This window comes from Tenrec ecaudatus, chromosome 1, assembly GCF_050624435.1.
Source record: "Tenrec ecaudatus isolate mTenEca1 chromosome 1, mTenEca1.hap1, whole genome shotgun sequence".
NCBI classification, from domain to species: domain Eukaryota; kingdom Metazoa; phylum Chordata; class Mammalia; order Afrosoricida; family Tenrecidae; genus Tenrec; species Tenrec ecaudatus.
In genome coordinates this window covers 166,025,061-166,047,811 of record NC_134530.1, presented here as the reverse complement: position 1 = coordinate 166,047,811, position 22,751 = coordinate 166,025,061, and the positions used below count along the sequence as shown (strand labels likewise).

General features: G+C 52.2%; 1 protein-coding gene across 5 annotated transcripts; it reads right to left on the bottom strand.

Moving 5' to 3' along the window:
* Window positions 1-148: 148 nt before the first annotated feature.
* SLC25A44 (solute carrier family 25 member 44) lies at window positions 149-17,826 on the bottom strand. Of its 5 annotated transcripts, XM_075563201.1 has the most exons (6): window positions 17,690-17,826; window positions 16,100-16,155; window positions 12,838-13,467; window positions 3,252-3,408; window positions 2,254-2,385; window positions 1,287-1,455 (listed from the first exon to the last, which is right to left on the bottom strand). In XM_075563201.1, the coding sequence occupies exons 2-6, from the start codon at window positions 16,134-16,136 to the stop codon at window positions 1,428-1,430; spliced, it is 984 nt and encodes a 327-aa protein (XP_075419316.1). In that variant the 5' UTR covers window positions 16,137-16,155; window positions 17,690-17,826; the 3' UTR covers window positions 1,287-1,427. The 5 variants fall into 5 exon arrangements, with proteins under 5 accessions (XP_075419308.1, XP_075419325.1, XP_075419316.1 ...); XM_075563193.1 differs by lacking the exon at window positions 2,254-2,385 and having other exon boundaries at window positions 149-1,455; window positions 3,281-3,408; XM_075563218.1 differs by lacking the exon at window positions 2,254-2,385.
* Between the last annotated feature and the right edge of the window lie 4,925 nt (window positions 17,827-22,751).

Below are 22,751 nucleotides of genomic sequence, written 5' to 3'. Positions count from 1 at the left end.
TTCTCCCCACTGCCCCACCACTCTGCTTGCAGCATAGGATGGGTGGAGTTGGGGAGGGAACCTGGGCAAGAGGGAGAGCCTGCCTCCCAGCTCTGCTCCCAGGAGAGGACACAGAATCTCGGCAGTATCAGGCTGGTAGATGCAGTGGTCATGGTAGAAGTGCCTTCCTGGCCCACTCTTTATTGTCCCCCACAAGGTACCATGATTAGGATAGCGATTCACATCAGGAAGAAAGAAAACCCCAAGCCGCTCCACTTCTCGAGATTCCCCCTAGTGAGACGGCATTTGCTTCCATGAGTCCCAGTGATGAGTATGCGCATGTGCGAGGGTGTTGTGTGTGTGTGTGTGTCTCTCTCTCTCTCTCTCTCTCTCTAAGGCTGCCAACCTCTGCTGCTCTCTCCCAGGCTTGGCTCAGCTGGCCTGGGAGGAGATATGCCATACATTCCCTCTGGATGCTTCCCAAACCACCCATTCTCTCAACCTGACTTCCAAGGTCTAATGTGCCCACCACTTATCTGGGGCCGTGGAAGCCGGCAGCTCATCCTGTCCTGACGTGTGGGATAGAGAACAGGGACTGAGGGGAAAGCTACATAATAGCTTTCATTTGTCTGAGCAAGGAGTCGGCTCCACCTGCATCTGCTTTAGCAAGACTAAGAGCATCTCGCCTGCTTCACAGAGGTTATTAAGGGATCAGCATCCGTCCCCCACCTATTAATTCCTCCAAAGAGAGGCTATGTTCTCTGGCATTTTTGCTACGTGGACTCCCGGTGCAAAGTGTCTGGCACCTTGCCCTGATGAAGGGGAAAAGGGTGATCTGGTGGGCAGTTCAGCTCCAAATTCCAGGGCAGCAAGCCCAAAAGCTGTGGCCATGGGCTGATGGCGGCTGCGCAGGGTGCAGACAATACCCCATCATGAGGGAGGTCAGGGGGCAAGCAAGTTCTATGTACAGCTCTTCAGAGCCCATGACACAGACGGAAGGAAGGCCAGGAGGGCGAGCTGCTGGGGGCTTCCTTAGGGTGAGAACGAGTAGAGGGACTGAGTGAGGGAGCCCAGTTTGGCAAGAGAATTAAAAATCATGGGGACAGGGGGTCCCGGCTTGGAATCTCTTCAGCAAGAGCAGTTCAGTCTCTGTCCTTGGCCCAGACAAGCCACCTGGCCCAGGGCAGGGCTGGGTGTATGCTGGGGGCACCGGAGAGGGTGCTATCCTCATTCTGCCCCCGACCAGTAGTGTGGGAAACGGCAGGCTTCTCTACCCGCCACTGGTTACCAGTGTCTCGAATCCACCAGCTCAGGCCGCAAGCTGAGCTTCTTGAGGCTCTCATAGCCCACCACGATGACGATGGTGGAGGGCGTGGCGGAGATGATTCTGGCCGACAGGCCCTTCATGAGGCCCCAAGGCCCCTCCTCTGCCATTAGCTGTCTGAAGGTCAGGATGATGGAGTTCTTGCCCTCAACCTGGAAAAGTCAACACAGGGAAGGGCTATGAATGGCAGGCAAAGTCCAGAGTGGGAAGAGCTGGACTTGGGAGTCAGAGGGCTGGGTTGTTTCTGAGGGTCGGGGACTTCACGCAGGCTCTGGTGCCACTCTTGCCTGGGTCTGAATCCTCCCTAAGGTACTAGCCGCCCCGAAACCTCTCTGCCTCTGTTTCTTTCAGTCCAGAATGAATAAACAAAAAAAATGCGCAAGCAAAAGACTATGTATAAATGCTGAAGACAGTGCCTGGCAGACAGTCGGCTACAACCGATAAGCTGGTGGTGCTGGTTAACCGCAAGGTCAGAAGTTCAAACCCACCAGCCAATCTAAAGGAGAAAGATGAGGCTGGCTGCTCCTATAATGACCTACAAAGCTTTATACGGGTCGCTGCGAGTCAGAATCGGCTTAATGACACAGGGTTTGGGCTTTATGGTCGGGATCATTGAAAAGGCATGGAGTTATGAGCCTTCAGACTGGATGCTTCTTTCTGACCCCAGGGAGGCCGGATGAAATCTTCTCTAAGGGACTCAGAGGCCTCAATCCAGGATGTTGATTGTGATCATCTCAGTCCTGCTGGACCTTCCATCCCTCGTCTCCCAGGGTGCCCATGGCCTGCCATCCCCATCCCACTGGAGGCCTGGCCGAGACAGCACCTTTTCTCTCAACAGCCCCCTGCCCACCATGGAACAGACTCCACTCTGAGAGACCGACCCCCTTGGACTCTCGGGGGCCGCAGCCATAGCTGTGGCCGGATGACAGTTCAAGAAGTCCCCAACTTACGATGCATGTGAGTTATGACCAACTTCACTTGAGACCTCTGCTGTTTTTTCCTTCCCTCTACTGTCAGTAATATGCACTGCGTTCAATGTGGCAGCGTGCAATTTGCTGACGTGACCACTCTCATGCCAACCCCTGAGACAAAGATGGATGGAGAAAGATACTGATGATAAAAGGCAATAGTGAAAATGGAAAAAAAAATGTAGTGAGGTATTTGACTTATGTCAGGGCTGACTATGACAGTCGTGGGAAGCCTATCGCAAGTCGGGGAACTTCCTGTACAGGATGGAAGAGGCTGTGAGGAGGGGGTAGGGAGGAATGAGGAGGCAATGCTAAGCTGAGGACGTGATCACCTTCTGAGGGTGCTACAGCACAGGGAGGTGCGAACAGGGAGTGCGTGTCAGCGTTCTCTCCCCTCCCCTCCTCGCCATAGCCCGGTGACGTCACCATCCAACACCCCTTTCGCCACTGTCTCCCCTCCCCGCTACTCCAATCACACCTGACAAGTCCCCATTCTTTCCACCTAAGTTTTTATGTCCTTGATGCAGGTGATTGTGCAGTTAAGCCTTTGCGCTGACTGAAGGCAGGGGCTCTCAACTCAGGCCAGCACCAGCACGGGTCTACCAGAGTCCACGCGGAGCACTCTGGGAAGCTTCCTGAAGCAGAGCCCCTCTCCCCAGCCCCACGGAGACACAGCAGATGTATGACGTGGGCAGAACGAGGTATTTCTGGTAGGCACGTGCACACGCCGGCACGCTCGCTCAGGAAGGGTGGCAGACTGGCAACGCTGGAGGAAAGCCTGCGTGAAAGCGCTGAGTGTTCGTTCTGGAGGGCGCATGTAAAGGGGCAAAAGCATGCAGAGAGCGTGAGAGACAGCGGTCTCTGTAGAGGGTCAGCAGCAATCACAGGAAGGGATGTGGGTGACCAAGAGCAGGCTGGCGGGCTGAGGGCCATGAGGCAAGGCAGTCACAAAGTGCTCCAGGACCTGGGGTCGTGCTTACCTAGGAAGGGGGCAAGAGGCGGGTCTCACCTGCACACGGGTTCGGATGACATCCATGGGATTGGTGAGGATGGAGGCAGTGGCTGCAGCCAGGGGCCCTGAGACGGCTTGGAAGACAATGTGTGGGCATTCCTTAGGACAGAGGTGTGAGAGCTGCTCTGGAATCAGAGGAAAGACAGGGCCTTAAGACATGAGGCACCCCCCTCTCACCAGCACTGAGAGCAGAGCTCAGACAGGGCCACAGCGACACCCCTCACTGAGCCATAGCGCATCGAGGGACACACTGGAGGCACAGGGCAGGACTAAGCTCTCTCTGACCCCACCCCACCAGGGCGAAACGCTAAGGGTGTGCAGCACAGCAGCGAGGGGAGCAGAGCAATGATGTCCCCCAGGGAATACCAAAAATAGACTTTGGGACCAGGCATGGCACCCCATCAGACTCGACTGGAAAACACTTCTAAAGTAAGGTGACCAGATGTCCCACTTTTAGGGGGACAGTCCCAATTTTTTTTATTATACATTTTATTAGGGGCTCATACAACTCTTATCACAATCCATACATATACATACATCAATTGTATAAAGCACATCCTTACATTCTTTGCCTTAATCATTTTCAAAGCATTTGCTCTCCACTTAAGTCCTTTGCATCAGGTCCTCTTTTTGTTTTCCCTCCCTCCCCGCTCCCCCCTCCCGCATGAGCCCTTGATAATTTATAGACTGTTATTTTGTCATATCTTGCCCTATCCAGAGTCTCCCTTCTCCCCCTTCTCTGCCATCCGTCTCCCAGGGAGGAGGTCACATGTGGATCCTTGTAATCGGTTCCCCCTTTCCAACTCACTCACCCTCTACTCTCCCAGTATCGCCCCTCACACCCCTGGTCCTGAAGGTATCATCCCTGTGCCTCCAGCTCCCATATGCACCAGTGTACAACCTCTGCCCTACCCAGTCCTGCAAGGTAGAATTCGGATCATGGTAGTTGGGGGGAGGAAGCATCCAGGATCTGGGGGAAAGCTGTGTTCTTCATCGGTACTACATCGCACCCTGACTGACCCATCTCCTCTCCTAAACCCCTCTGTGAGGGGTTCTCCAGTGGCCGACAAATGGGCTTTGGGTCTCCACTCTGCACTTCCCCCTTCATTCACTATGGTATTCCACTCTGCACTTCCCCCTTCATTCACTATGGTGTATATATATATATTGCAATGATGCCTTATACCTGATCCCTTTGGCACCTCGTGATCGCACAGGCTGGTGTGCTTCTTCATGTGGGCTTTGTTGCTTCTGAGCTAGATGGCCGCTTGTTCACCTTCAAGCCTTTAAGACCCCAGACACTATCTCTTTCGATAGCTGGGCACCATCAGCTTTCTTCGCCACATTTACTTATGCACCCGTTTGTCTTCAACGATTGTATCATGGAGATGTGCAGCCAATGATATGATTTTTTGTTCTTTGATGCCTGATAACTGATCCCTTCGAGACCACGCGATCACACAGGCTGGTGTGTTCTTCCATGTGGGCTTTGTTGCTTCTGAGCTAGATGGCCGCTTGTTTATCTTCAAGCCTTTAAGACCCCAGTCACTCTCTTTTGATAGCCGGGCACCATCAGCTTTCTTCACCACATTTACTTGTTCACCCGCTTTGGCTTCAGCAGTTGTGTCGGGAGAGTGAGCATCATAGAGTGCAAATTTAATAAAAGAAGGTATTCATGCATTGAGGGAGTGCTTGAGTAGAGGCCCAAGGTCCTTCCGCCACCTTAATACTAAACCTATAAATATAGACACATAGATCTATTTCCCCATCCTCCTATATATATTTGCAATGTACATGTCTTTGTCTAGACCTCCATGAATGCCCTTTGACTCCTAGCTCTTTCCTCCATCTCCTTTGACTTTCCTCCTGCCCTACGACCATGCTCCGTCCCCACCTGGGCTACAGCTATACCTCTTCTTTACGTAACCTTACCCTGATCATTCCCCACCAGGCCTGCCACTCCCCCCTCACTACCATTTTGGATCCCATGTTGTTCCCTTGTCCCTGTGTTTGTTAACACCACTTCCTTACCCCCCCCAGCTCCCCCTATCCTAAGTCCCCCCAGAACTGTCGCTCCCGTTGTTTTTCCTCCAGATAGTTCATCCAGCCTGTCTTATTTAGACAGACCTGTAGAGACAATAACATGCACGAAAACAAGACAGAGGAAAACAAAGCAACAGTATACAACAAAACAACAACAAACCGACAGTCCCAAGTTTTAACAATTTGTCCTATGTCCCGCGGTGTTTTAAAAAAGTCCCGATTTTTGGAAAGAATGCATGACAAGCTAGGGTATACGTTTTTCAGCTGCCATGTGGCTATTTTGCCAGGATATGAGCTTTACCAATGTTGAAATCTAAATCTGGTCACCTTATCCTAAAGATCAACAAACAGACCTGGAACTATTTATAGGCATTTCTTTCTTTTTGTCCTTGTTATTGTTTGGGGGGGGGGTTGTTTTTTTTTTCTCTGTCTTTTTTGTGTACTTATTATTGTCTCTGCATGTCTATCTAGATAAGATAGGTGGGATAAACAATCTGGAGGAGAAAACAACAGGACCAATGGTTCCAGGGGGACATGGGAAAGAGGGAGGTGGGGAAAGGAAGTGGGTCTCAATAAACCCAGGGACAAGGGAACAAGTGATCTAGGGTTGATGGCGAGGAGGGTGTAGGTTGCCTGGTTGGGCCTGATCAAGGGCAATGAAACGGAGAGGAATTATTGAAACCTGAATGAAGGCATAGCATGATGTGGGATAAGAAGAAAGTAAAAGGAAATAGAGGAAAGAAGTAGGAGGCAAAGGGTATTTATAGAGATCTAAATACAAGCATGTACATATATAAATCTATTTATAATAACAATAGGGAAATAGATCTATATACATATATTTATAAGTTTAGTATTAAGATAGCAGATGCACAGTGCTCCCTTAATGCAAGAACACTGTTCTATTAAACTGACATTCCATGATGCTCACCTTCCTGACATGATCACTGAAGACAAAATGGGTGCATAAGCAAATGTGGTGAAGAAAGTTGATGGTGCCTGGCTATTAAAAGAGATAGCATCTGGGGTCTTAAAGGCTTGAGGATAAACAAGCGGCCATCTAGCTGAGAAGCAACAAAGTTCACAAGGAAGAAGTACACCAGCCTGTGTGCTCCTCAGGTGTCGATGGGATCAGATATCAGGCAGCAAAGACCCAGAACCAAAAAAAAAATCATATCAGAGTGAATGAAGGGAAGTGTGTAGTGGAGATCCAAAGCCCGTCTCTAGACAATTGGACATCCCCTTACAGAAGGGTCACAAGGAAGTGATGAGCCAGTCAGGGTGCAGTATAGCACTGTTGAAACATGCAAGTTTCCTTAAGGCTTCTTCCTCCCCCCTATCATGACCCCAATTCTACCTTACAAATCCAGCTAAACCAGAGCATGTACACGGGTGCAGAGAAGAGCTGGAAGCACAGGGAATCCAGGGCAGACAAACGCCTCAGGACCTATATTGAGAGTAGTGACACCAGGAGGGCAAGGGGAAGGTGGGGGAGAAATGGGGAACTGATTACAAGGATCTACATATAACCCCCTCCCAGGGGGACTGAAAACAGATAAGTAGGTGAAGCGATACATCAGTCAATGTAAGAAATGAAATAATTTACAAATTATCAAGGGTTTATGAGGGAGGGAGGGTCAGGGTAGGAAGGAAAAAAATGAGCTGATACCAAGGGCTTGAGTAGAAAGCAAATGTTTTGAGAATGATGATGGCAACAGATGTACAAATATGCTCGACACAATGGATGCATGTATGGATTGTGATAAGAATTGTACGAGCTCCGTATAAAATGAATAATACACAGACAACAATAAATGCAGGAGAGGATGTGAGGAGAGAAGGGGAGACCTCTTCCACTGCTGGTGGGGCTGTAAAACTGTACACACCCCACAGGAAGTGGTTGTGACACTCAAACCTACTGGGCACAGAAATACCTTCTTTCTACTTGGTACGTGGCTTCAAGAAGTAAGGAGGGAACCACGAGCGGATCCATGCACACCGATGGTCCACACCAGTTCACCAAAGCAGGAGTCCTGGTGGTCTAAGGGTTACATGTGGGGCTGCGGGCCACATGGTTAGCAGTTTGAAATCACCATGCACTCTGGGCTGGCTACTCTGGAAAACCCCCGGGGGCGGGGGGTCACTGGCTTGCTGGCAGTGCGTTTGGTCGGGTTTACTCATCGAAACGAGAGGCCGGACACCTCCATACTGCCCATCAGTGAGAAGGCAGATAGGCAGGGTTTGGGGGGCACACACCGTGGAATACTGTGCCTTACTAAAGCATAATGATGCACCCATCAAACACCTCAGCACCTGGACGATGGTGGAAGATAATATGCTGGGCCAAGTTTGTCAGCCCCCTAAAGACAGACACTGTATGAATTCAGTACTGCAAAAGAATCCGGGAAAAAATGGTTTTTCACACCCAAAGAGGCAGACTTTCATACAGAGAGGCAGGGAGAGGGAAGAAAGAACTAGAATTTATTTTAAAAGATACACATAGTGACACACACAGATACACAGGCTGACTGACCCACTCCGTGGCACAGAGACATGTACATAGAACGCAGCAAGATAAGTAGATGACATGGGGCGACACTCGGGGAGAAGCGGAGATGAAGCACAGCCTTTCAGTAATTTTAGGGCCCTTCTAAGGTAACAAGCTCAAACATCCTTATCGCAAAAGTTTATGTCACAATCAGGCAGGGAACATAGATATAAAAATATTTTTAACAAAAATAAAAAAGATAAGCAACCTCACTATGTTTGCTGCTGCTACCACCGGGCACCCCAACCACGGGGATCTGTCCGTCTGTAGCTATCTTAGACTTTTAACTTCCATCTCTTCGTCTCTCCCCTCAAACTGCACTCCACCAAAACTTACACTGTAAGTATCAGACCTCTCCCAGCGTCAGCCTGGTCAAGGCACACACTGGAGCAGCCACGACAATCCCACTGGCTCCTTTCACCTGATGATCAGAAAACCCTTCCAGCTATACACACCTGAAGCCTCTTTCCTCCCCCCAGACGCATTGGCTAGGTAGCACCCTGGCAGTCGTTTTGCAGACATACACGTGGATGTGTTCCATAACCCTGGTCACGATGTGACTGTTCGCAGGAGCCCTGGTGCCACTACCTATTGAGTTGCTAACCAAAAGCCAGCCGTTCGAACCCACTAGCTGCTCTGTTAGAGAACGACGAGGCCGCCCATCTGCCCCTGTAAAGAGTTACAACCTCAGAACCCCACAGGGCAGTTGTGCTCTGCCCTACAGGGTCGCTCATGAGTTGGACTAGATTCAATGGCCCCGGCTTGGGTTTGTCTGGTCAATGTTCACTAATGTTAAAAAAAAATACATTTACTACAAAAAGGGAGAGTCACATCTGAGAGCAATCACTTCTTTCTCCAGTCCAGGTGGTGAGAGAGAAATGCATCATTCTAACTGCTGGTGAAGATGGAATGGCACCAGGTTCACCCACGCCTGGGATCCCCGGGAACTCCACCTGCAAGTGAATTTCTTGCCTCATCCTCTGGAGGTGACCGACAAGGGTTCATTTATTTACGTCACAAAGGTTTACTGAGTGACCGCTCTGGGCCAGTCACCCTGGGTTCTGAGGTTATAAAACCAAAAAACCAAACTCACTGATGCAACTCACAGCCACGCTGTAGGACAGGGTAGAGCTGCTCCCGGGGGCTTCCGAGACTGAACGCTTGATGGGGGCAGAAAGCCTCCTCTTTCTCCTAAGGGGCTGCTGTTGGTTTAGAACGGCTGGCCTTGCCACTGTGCTCCCAGGGCCCCTTCCCGGAGGGGACAGCAAGTAGGGAACCAGCCTCAAACTCCGGAGGGTTGACTCCTCACTGGGGAGGACTGATAGTGAACAAATAGGAAGCAGACTATCCGTGCGTCAGACAGTGATGCGTGCCAGAGAGAAAGCAGTAGAGGGACTCCGGGCTCCAGTTTCAACTCGGCAGGCAGCCGGGGAAGCCTCTCCAGGAAGGTGCAAGAGAGCCCTTTCCACGGCAAACACCCAGGGTGCTGGGAACTTGACCTTGCAGGGAAGGGGAGGGGCAGGGCGCGAGAAGTCAGGCCTTCAGGGTGAGCGCACTGCAAGAACGTTGATTTTTTTAATTTGAGCTCTCAGTGGGTTGTGCAACGGATTCATTCCTTTCCAAGACTCCCTCTCCATTTTTCTTCTCCTGCCATCCAGTTGCCACAATACCTTTGAGCATTTCCCTGCCACGCGGGTTCCCAGTTGTAGTAGTGTGTGGCCAGAGGAGGAAAAACTTGGAGAGGAATAGGGAGGGAGAGGTTGGCAGGGCACAAGTGAGCCCTTCTGAGTCCCAGCAGGCCTGGCAGGATCCCCTCCCACCACCCGCCCAGCAGAACCACCTCTCCCCCAGTTCCCAATCCCTGCTCCTCCTCAGGGTCAGCTCACAAAGAGAAACCACCGACTGCCCTGTGCATGTCCTGTTTCTTCTGCAAGGAGAGCGCCTCGACTGCCACCTCCCCGCCTTTGGGCCTGTCTGCACTGGCACCAAGGACTGTGAGCTGCAGCAGGATCTGGGTCCCAGGTTTTATCCTGCACACTTGCCACAGCCCTGGCGCTTAGACAGAGTCCTGTGTCCACCTTTCTTTTACCTAGTCAATGAGTGTTTATTTATTTAGTAACTTGTAAGATCATTTTATTGGGGGGTTCTTATAACAATTCATATATCAACTGTATCAAGAATATTTGTACATAGGTTGCCATCATTTTCTAAACATGTACTTTCTATTTCAGCCTTGTTATCAGCTCCTCTTTTTTCCCTCCCTCCCCTACTCCCACCCTCATGACCCCTTGATAAATTATAAATTATTATTTTCATATCTTACACTGATCACTGTCTCCCTTCCCAAGTGTTTTATTCCCCCCTCCTCTCTCTCCTGGTATCCCTGAGTGTTTATTGAGCACCTATTATTTGCAAGTCAGAAGATCAACCCAGGCCCACCTCGTTGAAGCCCCTCTTGGCTATATAACTCTGGGCAAGTAGTATTGATGACTGTTGACCGCATGCTTGGGGGTCACCAGGCGCTGCTGTTAAGCACTGGACAACAAAACCAGGGAAATGGCCTCACGCAACTTACGTTCCACTGAGGGGGCTGGGAGCTGGAGACAAAATAACAGCAAATCGTGACGCTGCTGAGGAAGGCCTCTGCAAAGGAGGCGGGTGAGCTGGGGCAGCCGAGAGACGGCGGCCAGCCGAACATAGGGCAGGAGTGCGACCGTCTCCCATGACGCCCGGCAAGGGGTGGGAGGCCTGAGATGGGGTTGGGCAGGCAGACATGGGCCAGACCAGGAAGAGCTGGGTAGAGTCTACACTAGACCACGGGAAAGAAATGGGATTTGATCTTAAATGCCATCAGGCAGCTCGGGCAGATTTGAAGCAAGAGAATGACAAGAACCCAGCTACTCCTTCAACAGACCCTGCGCACTGCAAGCTCACCCGAGCCTGAGCCAGGGACAGACCTGGTCCCGGTTCTTAGAGAGAGCTGCAGTCTGACGAGGGAGACACCGCCGCAATACCCACGCTACTGCACAGGTCAGCACCGCAGCAGCTGAGGGTTCTGCAAGCTTAGCGAGGGAGCTTGGTGAGAGCGTATCAAAAGGAACCAAACCTGGGCCGGGGCTTCAGGGAAGGCATCCTGTGAGGACCCTCGTGCGGGCACGGGGCACAGAGCCGGGCCCGGGCACTCAGACGACATTCCGTTTCCTCCCCCTCCCAAGGACCTTTTCCACCAAGTTGAAGAGGCGGGGCACACAGGAAACCCATCAAGGCCTAATGCTATAGCTGCAGTAAGAGAGGCCAGCCAAACCTGAGGTGGGATGGCAGGGAAAGATGGCTTCAGCAAGGAGCACCTTGGGTAAACCTTGACTCGCAGGGAGAAGTGGACCTGGAAGGCATTCTTGCAGGATGGGATGTGAGGAGCGTGCGTGGTGGAGGCACTGTGAGTGATTGGCCTGGCTGCAGCCTTGACTGTACACAGGTGGCCACCAGGATCAGATGTGGGGACAAGGAAGGGGCAGTGGTCATGCACCAAAGCCCCAAGCCTCAGGGATTCTGAGACTAGCAAGGCCACTGACAGATGAGAAGTCGGCAGGGAGCACTGGTCTGGGAGGAAGGCAAGTTAACAGACGACAATGTTAGCTGCATCCAGGTTGAGAGATCCAATAGGATGCCCGTGCGAGGTCCTGGCCAGCAAGTCTGGAACGGAAATTAGAGATCCGGGGACCCCTCAGAAAAGTGCCTCTCTGGAATGGGAATCAAAAGCCCAAGGACAGACCCCAGAGAAACTGCCCCCATTTCCTGTGGGGCTGTTTAAAGATTTCGAGGCACACGCTTAAGATGCACACACAAAGCCTGCCCGGCCGCACTCACAGGAAAGTCTGATGCAAAGAGCTGGGGCTGGAGTCCAAGGATCCCCCAAACACTGCAGATAAAAGAGTATATTAAACAGAAGACAGAAAGCTAGAAAAAGATGCTTTTAAAAGGCATCATCATGGGGGACTGACAACAGAAAAGTGGGTGAAGGGAGATACCAGAGAGTGTAAGACATGAAAAAAAATAGTTTATAAATTATCAAGTGGGAGGGAGGGAGGGGAAAAATGAGGAGCTGATACCAAGGGCTCAAGTAGAAAACAAATGTTTTGAGAATGATGATGGCAACAAATGTGCTTGACACAAATGGATGTATGGATTGTGATAAGAGTTGTAGGAGCCCCCAATAAAGTGATTTTTTTTTTAAATAAAAAAGGTATCATCCAAGGAAGAGGAGAACCGAACAGCACAGCACCCAGAAGCAAACTGATGGGCGAGTGAGGAAGCCATGACCCAGCCTGCTCAGAAGAGCTGCAGGGTGGGGGGAGAGGGCGAGCGAGGGCCAGCTCTGGCAAGGTGCTCTGCCCGTGGGAGAGAATCTGCAAGTATGTTTCTCCAGGCCCTCAGAATGTCCTTATCTTCTGACCCAAGCATTCCATCGCTGGGCAACATTTACGGAGCAGTCTTTTGAACAATGAACGGTGCATTCTAGGACGGACTTGGAGAGGTTCAAGACTGTAGTTAGTTCACCTTAACTGGAAGAATCTTGAGGAAAGACATTGAACTCAAAAGTTCACTAGTACCGATCAAGTACGTCTTTAAATCGTCAATAGTCCGTGGGTTTGGTCCTTTCCCCACCACAAGTCCTGGCCAACAGAAGTATTCTGATGCACCCAGCGCATCCGCTGACACTGTTCTCTAGGGACCTGCCCTTCCGGTCTGATTCCCTTACTTCATCACGGCCCTTTGAAAAGCCAAGAACCATGCTTTCTTCTTCTTCGACTCTCCTTTGCACATAACAAGGACTCGTTTGCTGAATCAATGAGCCTCGTTGCTCTTTCCTCCGTGACATCACGCCTCTTCACCAATGTGCACAGAGCAATATCGCCGCCCCATTAGTAAACCCACCCCCCACGCTCGCCTGGACCTGCCTTACCTGCGTAGAAGTGGTAGAAGGGCCACCAGACAGCGCTGTTGGGGATGTAGGTCAGCAGTGAGGCCACATAACCTCGGTAGAAGCCTCGCAGGCCATCCGTCCGCAGGATCTGCCTGATGATGTCCTTGGTTTGGCCAAAAGCAACCACGCCCTGGCCCTCTGGGCTCCCTCGCACCTGGAAGCGGCCCACCTTCTCACCCTTGCGCTGCATCATCAGGTGCTGGGAGACCACATCGATGGGCACCGTGATGCTCTGGGCCACCAGGGACGCCGAGCCGCCAGCCACCAGTGACTTGACCGTGTTGCTCTGGCTGTAGTCGGCCACAAACTTCCGGGTGAGCTCGTAAGTGGTGACGTAGCACTGGCCCGAGATGAGTGTGAAGGTGTTGACCAGGAACCCTCGGTAGAGCCCGGTCACCCCATCTGCCCGCAGGATCTTGATGAAGGCATCGAAGGTCCCCTGGTAGAGGCTCTTGCCCTTCTGAACCTGCAGTCGGGTGCGGATGAGGGTGAAGGGGTAGACGCTGACTCGGATCATCATTGTCATTGCCACGCCAAATACGTAGAACTTCTTCTTGTCCAGGTGCTCCCACTCGATGATCTGGATGTTGCGCTTGTCCTCCATGGTACCTGGAGGCATGGGGATTCGAGCAGGTGGGGTGATCTGAACACAGGACTCCACCTGTCTCCGACTGGGCACTCACCTTCCCACAGTGGAGCTTGGCCAGAGTCTTCCTACCTGGATTAGCATGCTCCCCTCTAACCTTGACCCATTCTTCCCACCTCTGGGCCCCTCCTCCAGAAGTCGCTTGTCACCGCAGTGACCCCTGGCTCTCCTCCCCTCATCCTCTGTGGCTCTCTATCTCTAAGGCCCTGGCGGCACAGTCCTGGTCAAGGACCACTCTCCAGGTCTCACTCAGGCAGAAGTCAGGATGGGGCGGGCAAACCGACCACCTGGTAGGGCACAGGGCCATGAGGTAGGCTTCTGGGATAGCCCTGTGACAGTGAAGAGGCCCGTAGATGGCACAACCCTTGGCCCTTCATCCTCCCTCGGCAGGATGCCTCTTATCGCCATTTACCATCTAACTCACACCACCAGGTTCCTGATTTCCAGGGCGGGCCTCTGAGATCCCCAGCCCCACGCACTCAGCGTCTCCTATGTTCTCTTGTCTGCGTTAGATCACGGTGTGGGGCTGTCACATCGCAGGGCATTCCCGCCACCTCCTCTCCTTCCAGTGGAAGGAGTTAGAACGTTAGGCACATGGGCTAAAGGTCAGAGTCCTCTTTGGTTATTAGGTAACTCTGACCAGGGAAAGACAGAAAAGGCGTCGAGTGGCTTCCCTGTGACGCCTTGAGAACTGTAGGGTAGGGAAGCCAATTGACCCTTTCCAGCCTATGCAGAGACCCCACCACCCCAGTCCTAGGCAGCGAGGGGAGAGTCAAGCAACAGCAAAGACACAGACTCAGTCTTTGAGAGACATAGCTTGTCCCAGGACCCACAGTATTCCTCAGGATAAAAGACACAGAGGTAAGGAAGCAAGGGCAAACCAAGCCAAATGTGCTGCCATCGAGTCAATGCCAACCCACCACAACCTCACAGGACAAGGGAGGACTGCCCCTCTGGCTTTCCAAAGCTGTAAAGCTTTTTTGGGAGTAGAAAGCCCCATCTTTCTCCTAAAGACCAGCTGACGGTGTTGAACTGCTGACCTTGAGGTTAGCAGCCCAACACAGAACCACAGTGCCATTAGGGATCCTGAATTCAATGTGCAAGGGCCCTCATATTGAGGGTACTTTCAATTGCAAACAAAGCTAAGCTTAGTAATATATTAATTGTATAAGATCAGGAGCTTCCAATTTGGGAAATGTTGACCTGAGGACATCACATGTGGGACACACATACTTCGTGACAATTGGCTTCAGGGTAGCCTGCCCCTGCTGTAGGATCCTGGGAAAGTTCAGCTAGAGGGCAGAGTGGCAAGTTAATTTCCAGGAAGGGCTCCCCAGGCTTTGAGAAAAATTTCATAAGGACAGGGAAAGGAGGCGGCTCCATCCCAGGGATGACGCTCCACGGTTGACATGTCCTACATAAGTAGCCCGAGTGCCAGAGCTGGGGCACACCTCATGCCAAGGGCTTAGCTAGTCTTTTCTCATCCACCTCCGCCAGCCAAAAGTACCAACTCGGCGTCCGAGAGCTCTGTGCCCAGGAACTGCTCTTAGCTAACCGTGGAAGTCGGTGGGGAAGCACGGTTGGCCTATCAAAATCCTGGGCTGACTACATCACTTTGAAGCCAGTCTGGGCCACCTGCGATTGCAAACTGGGTACATGAGACCTATGGTTCTCCTCCAGGTGAGGCAGGAGTCAGATGCAGGCAAAGCACACCACTTCCTAGAGGAGAGGAATACACGCAACGGTGATGGGGGAGCACGGAAAGCACTAGGCCGGGCCAGTGGGAAGAAAAGCTAGTTCTGTAGTCAGAAGGAAAACCACCCACTGGAACACTGACGTGGGCACAGGTGGTCCTTCTTCCCCAGCTTCAGCTGGGCAAATGTCCCTGAGGCCTTTCAAGACACAGCAGTGACTGTCCCCTGACCTAGAAGTGAGGAGGAATAGGGAGACTCCAGGATTTGTCGATCCTTATAGTTAACCTGTGAACTGCAGAGAGACACTTTGGATCCCGAGCAAACAGAGAACCAGACAGTTGAAAAGGAAGAGGCTCGAGGTCACGTAGCGGGTCAGGGGTTGGATGTGGTTATAGGCCAAGGCTCCTCGCCTACTCTGCCGTCTGCAGCCCTGTGGGAGCGGGGATGTTGCAAAGCAAATCACTCTCTTAAAAGCTAGATCATTCCTACCGCGGGCGGCAGCTGGTCACCCAAGGGTTCAGCAGACGCTCCTGGCCGTGCAGACACCCAGGGACTTCTCTGAGCTGGTTCTGGAGAACCTCGGACCTGCCCTCACTTGGCCAGTGTGCTTGTGGGGCCAGGCTGAGTGGCACGTGCTGTGGCGGGGCACACACAGCAGTGCTGGAGCAGGCCCTTGGGGGGCATAGTCTGGGCAGTCACCGAGAGCAGCTGAGGGTACTCCCCCCCAGGGCCTGCTTCTGGGCACGTCCCCTCAGCTCGGCAGGCTGAGACACAGCACCCCAGCCTCTTCTGAGACAGACTGAGACTCTGAACCCCATTCCCCCTTTCCTCATCTCTCACATGTACCCATTTATCTCTAATTCCCAGGAGGAGGGAGGACACTCTGAGGTGTGTGACTTACCATCACCAAGGTGACCAGAGATGCTGCTACAGGTCATGGCTCAGATGGTTAAGCCACTACAAGGGAGAGAAGGCACCCCGATCACTTCCTGTACCCCGCTAAGAAAGGGGCAGGGAGCAGAATGGGGCCCCGCTCCCCAAAGGAGAGCCTGCTCTCTGTTACATAATCACTACACTTCCAGCTGAGCGATCTGACTCCTTCCCCCCCCCCCCCCCCCCCCCCCCGTCCACCCTTAGGAGCATTCTTGCAGATAGGGACTTCCATGCCCGCTTCCCGCGAAGCCTTCCCTTCGCCCAACTCAGGGAACTCCAGGTGTTCTCTCCTCTTCAAAAGGCGAAGTGCCGCTGCTCTCCGCCCAGCTAATAACCAGGATTAGAGAACTCTGTCCTGAAGTCACTGTGTGAGATGCCAGACAAAGGCTGAGCCTGCCACCCGCCCACCGCCCACCGCCCACCCCCCTGGTGAAGAGGGACAAACTGGCCCAGGTAAGTATGCCCTTTCCTTCCACACTCCTGCCACAAGTTGTCACCTGGGAGGCAAGGTCATTCAACTGAAAGGGCACCAGTAGTCAGGAGATGTACCCGGGAGGGGCTGTAACCAAGCGCTTCACTGAAAGGCAGTCTCCTCGCAGGTGAAATGAGGCAAACAGAGCCTGTGACACTATGTAACTGTTGGGATACAGCTCAGAGGGGCTGCTACTAGTGAAAACATTTTAACAATGGATGTTTCTGTGGCTGCAGGAGCCCTTGAACAACGCTGCTCTATCCCCGCCACGGAAAGTGGTCCAGGGAAAGTGCCCGCAGTGTGGGCATCCCCAGCATGGGAGCTGGTCGGAAATACGTATAAGAGGCCGCACGTGATTTATGGCTCTCTCCACGTTTGGGAAGCACTGCTCTCTATAATGCATAGATAATAATCTATGATAATGATCCTGTTCACCTCCATCAGTCCAAGGCCGTTATGACCGGGTGAGGAGTCCGCTGATTGCAGCCCCACTTGTCCCCTGCACTGGACCCACCGGTGACCACTAGATCCATTCTGACTCTTGCTGCTGACCACCCTCCCCAAGGGCGCGTGGTCTTCATTTCTCAGCGGAAAACGAGGAGCCCGAGCCCTGCGTCGCTCCGTCGGTGCTCCCCGCGGCATCTCGGGAGCTCCCGCGTGAACTGTGACTGCATTCACAGTCCTGCCCGGTCCCTAGGGGAGTCCCTGCCCGTGCCTCTGGCATCTCCTTGGAGATAATCTCCTCCCTCTGACATGCTGAGACTCCCATTCAGCCTCCTTTTGGGCTGCTATAGGCAGGCACGTGACCCCTCTTCACAGGTACCACATGACAGTCCTCTCCACCTACTCCATGTGACACCCCTTTTATCCAGCTTCGATCCTGCTGGCCTCGCACAGCTGCCGCCGGTCCTTGCGCCGGTCGCCTCTCGCCAAGCTGCGTCCCGTGCGCGGCCACACGCCGCAGGCTCCTCGGACAGGGGCGAAGTCCGCACGGGGGTCGTCCTTCAGCCCCGCTGCCGCCCCGGCAAGTGCCGGTGCTCAGAGGCCCGAATGCTCGCGCATTCCAAGGCGACCCTGCTTTCTTACCTCCTCGGGGCCGGAGGGCTCCGCGCGGCCCGGATGGCTAGGCCGCAGTTTCCACTCCACCCTCGGGTCCGGGTGCCCGCGGGACTCCAGTCGCATCTTCCATCTCGACCCGGCTCCCCGGGCGGCCGGAACCGGAAGTCGTGTCCCATGGGTGGCTGCCTTCCGCGGGAGGGCGGGGCTGAGCGACGGACGAGCCCGCCAATGGCGTCGCGTCTTGGAGCCTCGGCGCCACCCCCTTCGGGAAGGAGGACGGGGCGGGCCCGGGGGCCACCTTGGAGTGGGGCAGGAGCCCCGCCTCCTTTAGCTGCGGCTCGCCCTCAGTTTCAAAGCGCTGGCCCGTCCGGCTTCCATCCTTTCTGGTGTGCAGAGATCCAATCCGGGGCGCTTCCTGAATAGCTGCTTGTAAACAGGCCACCATGTGTTTGGGGAATCGTCTGGCCTCAAGTTCAAATCTAACCTGTGACGTTTCTTGTTATCTACAGAGCCCAACCTAAACTAGTAGGGACCAATGTGCAGGAGGAAAACTCAACCAACTGTTCTCGAGCGGTTCAAACCCAAACCACACAAGCGGTCAGTGGGTCAGCTCCGCTCATGGAGCCGCATCTAGAGCCTCGAGGCAGGAGGGGAGGGCCTCAACGACGCAGGCAACGCCACACTTGCCATTTCTCGTCGCTGGTGTTGTCCCGTGAGGGAGGCTATGCAAGGTGTGCCCCTTTGTAATCGGCCTCTTTCACGCAGCATGGTGTATAGAGACCAAACTTCAATGGAGGTACCAGGAGCGGGGAGAGCCGGTCTTCGGCGATGGGGACAGTGCGTTCATTAAGGGCAGGCTTGCGCAGTTGGTTGTTGTCACTGCTGTCATACGTTGTCCGTCTGTAACAATGGAACAGGCAAAAGTTGCGTGAGATGCACAGATACAGCAATGGCAGCCACAGAACAAGGAACCCGCTGCCCGAGCTGAGGATGTCCAACCAAGCATCCCATGGGATTTGGTTCCCTGGCTTACAGGTTTAGGGTCTTGATTTCATGGGATGTCTCAGTTAATTGTCCTAATAACATGTTTAGTACTTCCCTTCTGCCTCTTAGATTATTGTTAGTGCCTGGAGGCTTAAAAACTTGCTAACAACTTACAACACACACCAGTTGGTTATGAATCACTGAGAGCAGCAAAGGAAACGAGTCAAGAATAGGAGGAGGATATGGAATGGGTGGTTAATTGCCTCCTTTACTATGAGTCCAGGAGAACTGAAGTGCCAGGCAACTATTGCTGAGCATTTTGATCAGATTCCATGGGTGAGCCCTCTCAAAAGGGTAAATGTGGAGCAGGAGATAAAACTGTCACCAACTCTAGACTTTCTTAAAGCCTGGAGAGTGAATGACTCTCCGAAACTGTTGTCCTGTGGTAATCTTGCTTGTATGTGTATTTATATATTTTTTAATATAAAACACTTAAAAAAAACTTTCATTGTGAATTAGGTGGCGGTTTACTGAGCAGATCAGTTTTTCATTTATCTACTCACACATTAGGCTTATGATATGATTATATATCTTTCCTAACCCTTCTGAACTTTTGATCTCAAATAGTTTATTATTCTAAGGTGTTTATACTTCAGGAGTATGTTTCCTCTATAGATCTTATTTTGGGGGCTGAAATTTGAGCCATGGGAGTGAGTTCATTTCTAAACCTCAAGGGTGACTAAGGGCCACAGTCTTGGGTAATATAAAGGATTTTTTAAAATCCTTTTATCGTAATTCGAGTGGGAATCTTTAGAGAAGATGGTTTTCCATTCAGCAATGTATGCACATGTTGTTTCATAACATTGATTGCAGCCCCCACAATGGGACCATGCTCTTCTCGCATCCACCCGAAGTCGCAGTTTGTCTTGATCTTTTTCCTTCTCTTCTTGCCTCGGAGCTTGATCCCTGGGCGAACGCTGCCGCGTGCTCTCCTGGGACAGGCTCTTCTAAGACTGGACGGTGCTATTGCACTGCTGCAAGTGGACTTTGAGAGTCCACGCAGATGCACAGGGACCCTGAAGGATGAGCAGAACTGCTCGCTGTGGTTTTCCCAAGCCCGCATCGCTTGAAGGAAGCAGGCTGCTTCCTTTTTCTTCTACAGAGCATCTGGGGGGCGTCAAGCCACCAACCTTTACATTAGTAACCCAGTGTTGAATCTACTTTGCTCTTCTCTATGCCTGTTGACCGCTTGCTTCAAAGCAGAGCCATGGGGTTCAGTTCAGTTCCGGGAATGAAGATGGCAAGCAACACAGCCTCAGGGGTCCCCCAGTCTTTATCAGATCAGTGAGTCTGGTCTTTTAAATTACTTTGAGTTTTGTTCCACATCTCCCTTCAACTCTGTGTAGGATCCTGTATTGGTTGGATCCCTTTCCGGCCAAACAGCCATGGTACCAGGGCACTGCTCGTTCTTCTGGTCATCTGAGGTCATTTTTAAACCTTAAACCCCCAGATCTGTGGGAAACAGAGCCAAGAAGAGAGCGTGTGTAGACAAATTCTCAATGCTCATATTTAAGACATCTGGGAGGCTGAGGCTCTCACAGAGGGAGGCCGTCACGCTCACGCTCGTGAGTGGACATGCATCCCAGTTACCTTGTCCTAAGTAAAAGCTATTCCCCACAGTGTCCCCCATAATCGTGCCAATTTTAAGGTGCTCCCTCCAAGCACCTGGTTGCTACTGTACACCTGAAGGGTAACTGCTTGAGGGTCATCTTCCTGAAGGCTGTCTGCCATCAAGAGCCATCAGACCACCCACCCTAAGTAGGGCCCACTCCGTTCTGATAAGAAGAGCTCAGGGACACCTAAGGTCAAACCAGCTCAGAGATGACCAAAGTTAGTCATCTTTTTTTTTTTTTTTGGCTTTCATTTTGGTGTGTGTTTTGTTGTTTGGTTGCTGGTTGGCTTCTGGCTGCTGTTGATGCAGTTGGTCATACAGGCTTGTGATTCTGTCATATTATGACATGCAAACCCCATGGACAAGCAGAGGGAGTCTGGGCTCCTCCTTAACTCTAGCCCCAATCCAAGAACAGTACGTTCTGAGAACACGGCCCTGCTCGATCCTCCCCTTCATGTAACGATCACTGGAGATAAGGGTGCAAAGGGCGATGAAGAAAGCAGATGGAGCCTGTAAGTCAACTGAGGCACAAGGAGGCAGACGAACATAGCTGACAGGACAAAGGGAGAGCAGAGACAGACACAGCTTTATTAGAGGGAAGCCCCGGACGAGGTCCATGGGCTAACAAGTAGCCCAGGGAAGTCGCTCCTGGTGGTCAGGGTGTAGAGTTTCTAAAAGAATGTGCATGGGGGTGGGGAAACTGTCAGAGGCAGCAAGTGTTTCAAGCCGCCAGAGAACAGTCTGTGGGCTTCTTGCTGAGCTCTGTGTCCCAGAACTCAAGGCTGCCCTCCCTGGGCTGGGTTGTTCTGTCTTGGCTCCGTTTGGCCTGGCCAGTTTCCGCTTTGAAGGGGGGCCCTTCAATTCACCCCCTGATCCGTCCAGACAATGCCCAGCTGTCAATCAGAATAGTGTGTGGGGTCTTACGGGCTTGTATTCCAGCACGCAGCCATCTAAGCGAGGAGCCAGCTAAGTCCACAGGGAAGAAGCACACCAGCTTGTGTGACCCAAAGCTGACAATTACACGGTTTGAACATGGTGAAAGCAGCAGAGCTAAAATGATGAACACCCGATTTGTAGCCGGACAGTGGGAGCCCAAATCCCCTCTGCAGGGTGTCTGGTCAGACTGAGCCTCTGGCAGATCCGCTCTAGGCCCAGGCAAGAGTGTCAAACAGCGGTACTCTCAGGCATCATCTTGATTACGCCGAATCAAACTTGGGACTCGGCCAGTTGGCCTCCCTCTAGACCGGACCTGACTTTGTTGTGGCTGCAACTAGCTCTTCCTTGGTCCGTGGCAGAAGTTTCTTCCCTGCTTTTCTGAATGTTGATGAGGGGTCTTTTCTTTCTTACTCATTACTTGTATTTTTTTTTTGTCTTTATAGTATTAATATCTTATCCGTACCACCTTATTTCAATTTTGGTTTTTATTGTTTTCTCTTGCATTTGTTAGGTTTCCCTGAAGCCTGGTTTGTGATCCACGTGCGTTTTATGCCGTTTCAGGCGTGACAGTAAATGCAACACAAGCCAGGCAGAGTCCGAGGCATGGTTGCGTGGGACCGTGGCCTGGCCACGCCGAACTGTATGGCAGCAGCTGGGAGAAGCCCGCAAGAGAGAAAACTTCTGGCTTTTTCATTCTCCCCGCCCCCAAACCCTAAGCCCTGCTGGGAGGCGTGGTCAACGGTACTGGTTAACCCCATTGGCTGAATTAAGCCCACCAGGCCTGCTGGGTTCCACCCAGGTGCCCCACCCCTTCCTGACCTGGAGCTCGAGGTGTGCGTTCCCTCCAGCCTGCAGCAGCTTCCAAGGTCCTGTAAGGCTTTGGGGCACGTGGAGGGGCAACCGTGAGTTCTACCTCCAGCTCCCTAACAGGTTTCCCAGTTTGTGAAGCATGGGGGAGTGGGTGGAGAGTGAGAGTAACTGATACCAGGGTTGATGGGGGATGCAGGGATGAGGGATGAGGGAAAGGGAGGGAAAGGGGATTTCAGGAAGAAAAGATGAAGGCGGGGGTGGGGTGGAGGAGGAAGCACTAAAACTGACTGTGATTGCACAATTCATTTTAAAGGCGATTTAACCACGGGGGTGGGGGTGCAGGGGGCTCTAAAATCAATATGGTAATAATTGTATACTTCTTGCTATGATCGAACAATTGAATTGTATATGTAAATGATGTGCCAATAAAACTGATCAAAAAAACACAGCCAATAGTAATACCAGCAAGTAGGACACTGCTCCGGACGTTCCTCTAACTGTCATCAGCTAGAGACCGGGCAGCATGTGCCCTAAAATGAAGCTTAGAAGGCAGGAAGGGGCGGGAAGGAAGGACAGAACGCAGCCACCGGGAAGAGCGCCTTTGCCGTCGCCTTGGCGAGACCGCTGCCAGCGTCAGGAAACAAAATGCATGTAAACTGTTGAATGGAACCCTAACTCACCCTATAA

Bases quoted from the DNA above. Each gene is read 5' to 3' on its own strand.
- SLC25A44 (XM_075563193.1), bottom strand. From the start codon at position 16,136: ATGACCTGTAGCAGCATCTCTGGTCACCTTGGTGATG. The intron at 3,409-12,837 runs GTAAGGCAGGTC...CTCTGATTCCAG, and splicing joins CTTCTACCACTTCTACGCAG to AGCAGCTCTCACACCTCTGT. The intron at 1,456-3,280 runs GTGAGACCCGCC...TGACTTTTCCAG, and splicing joins TCATCCGAACCCGTGTGCAG to GTTGAGGGCAAGAACTCCAT.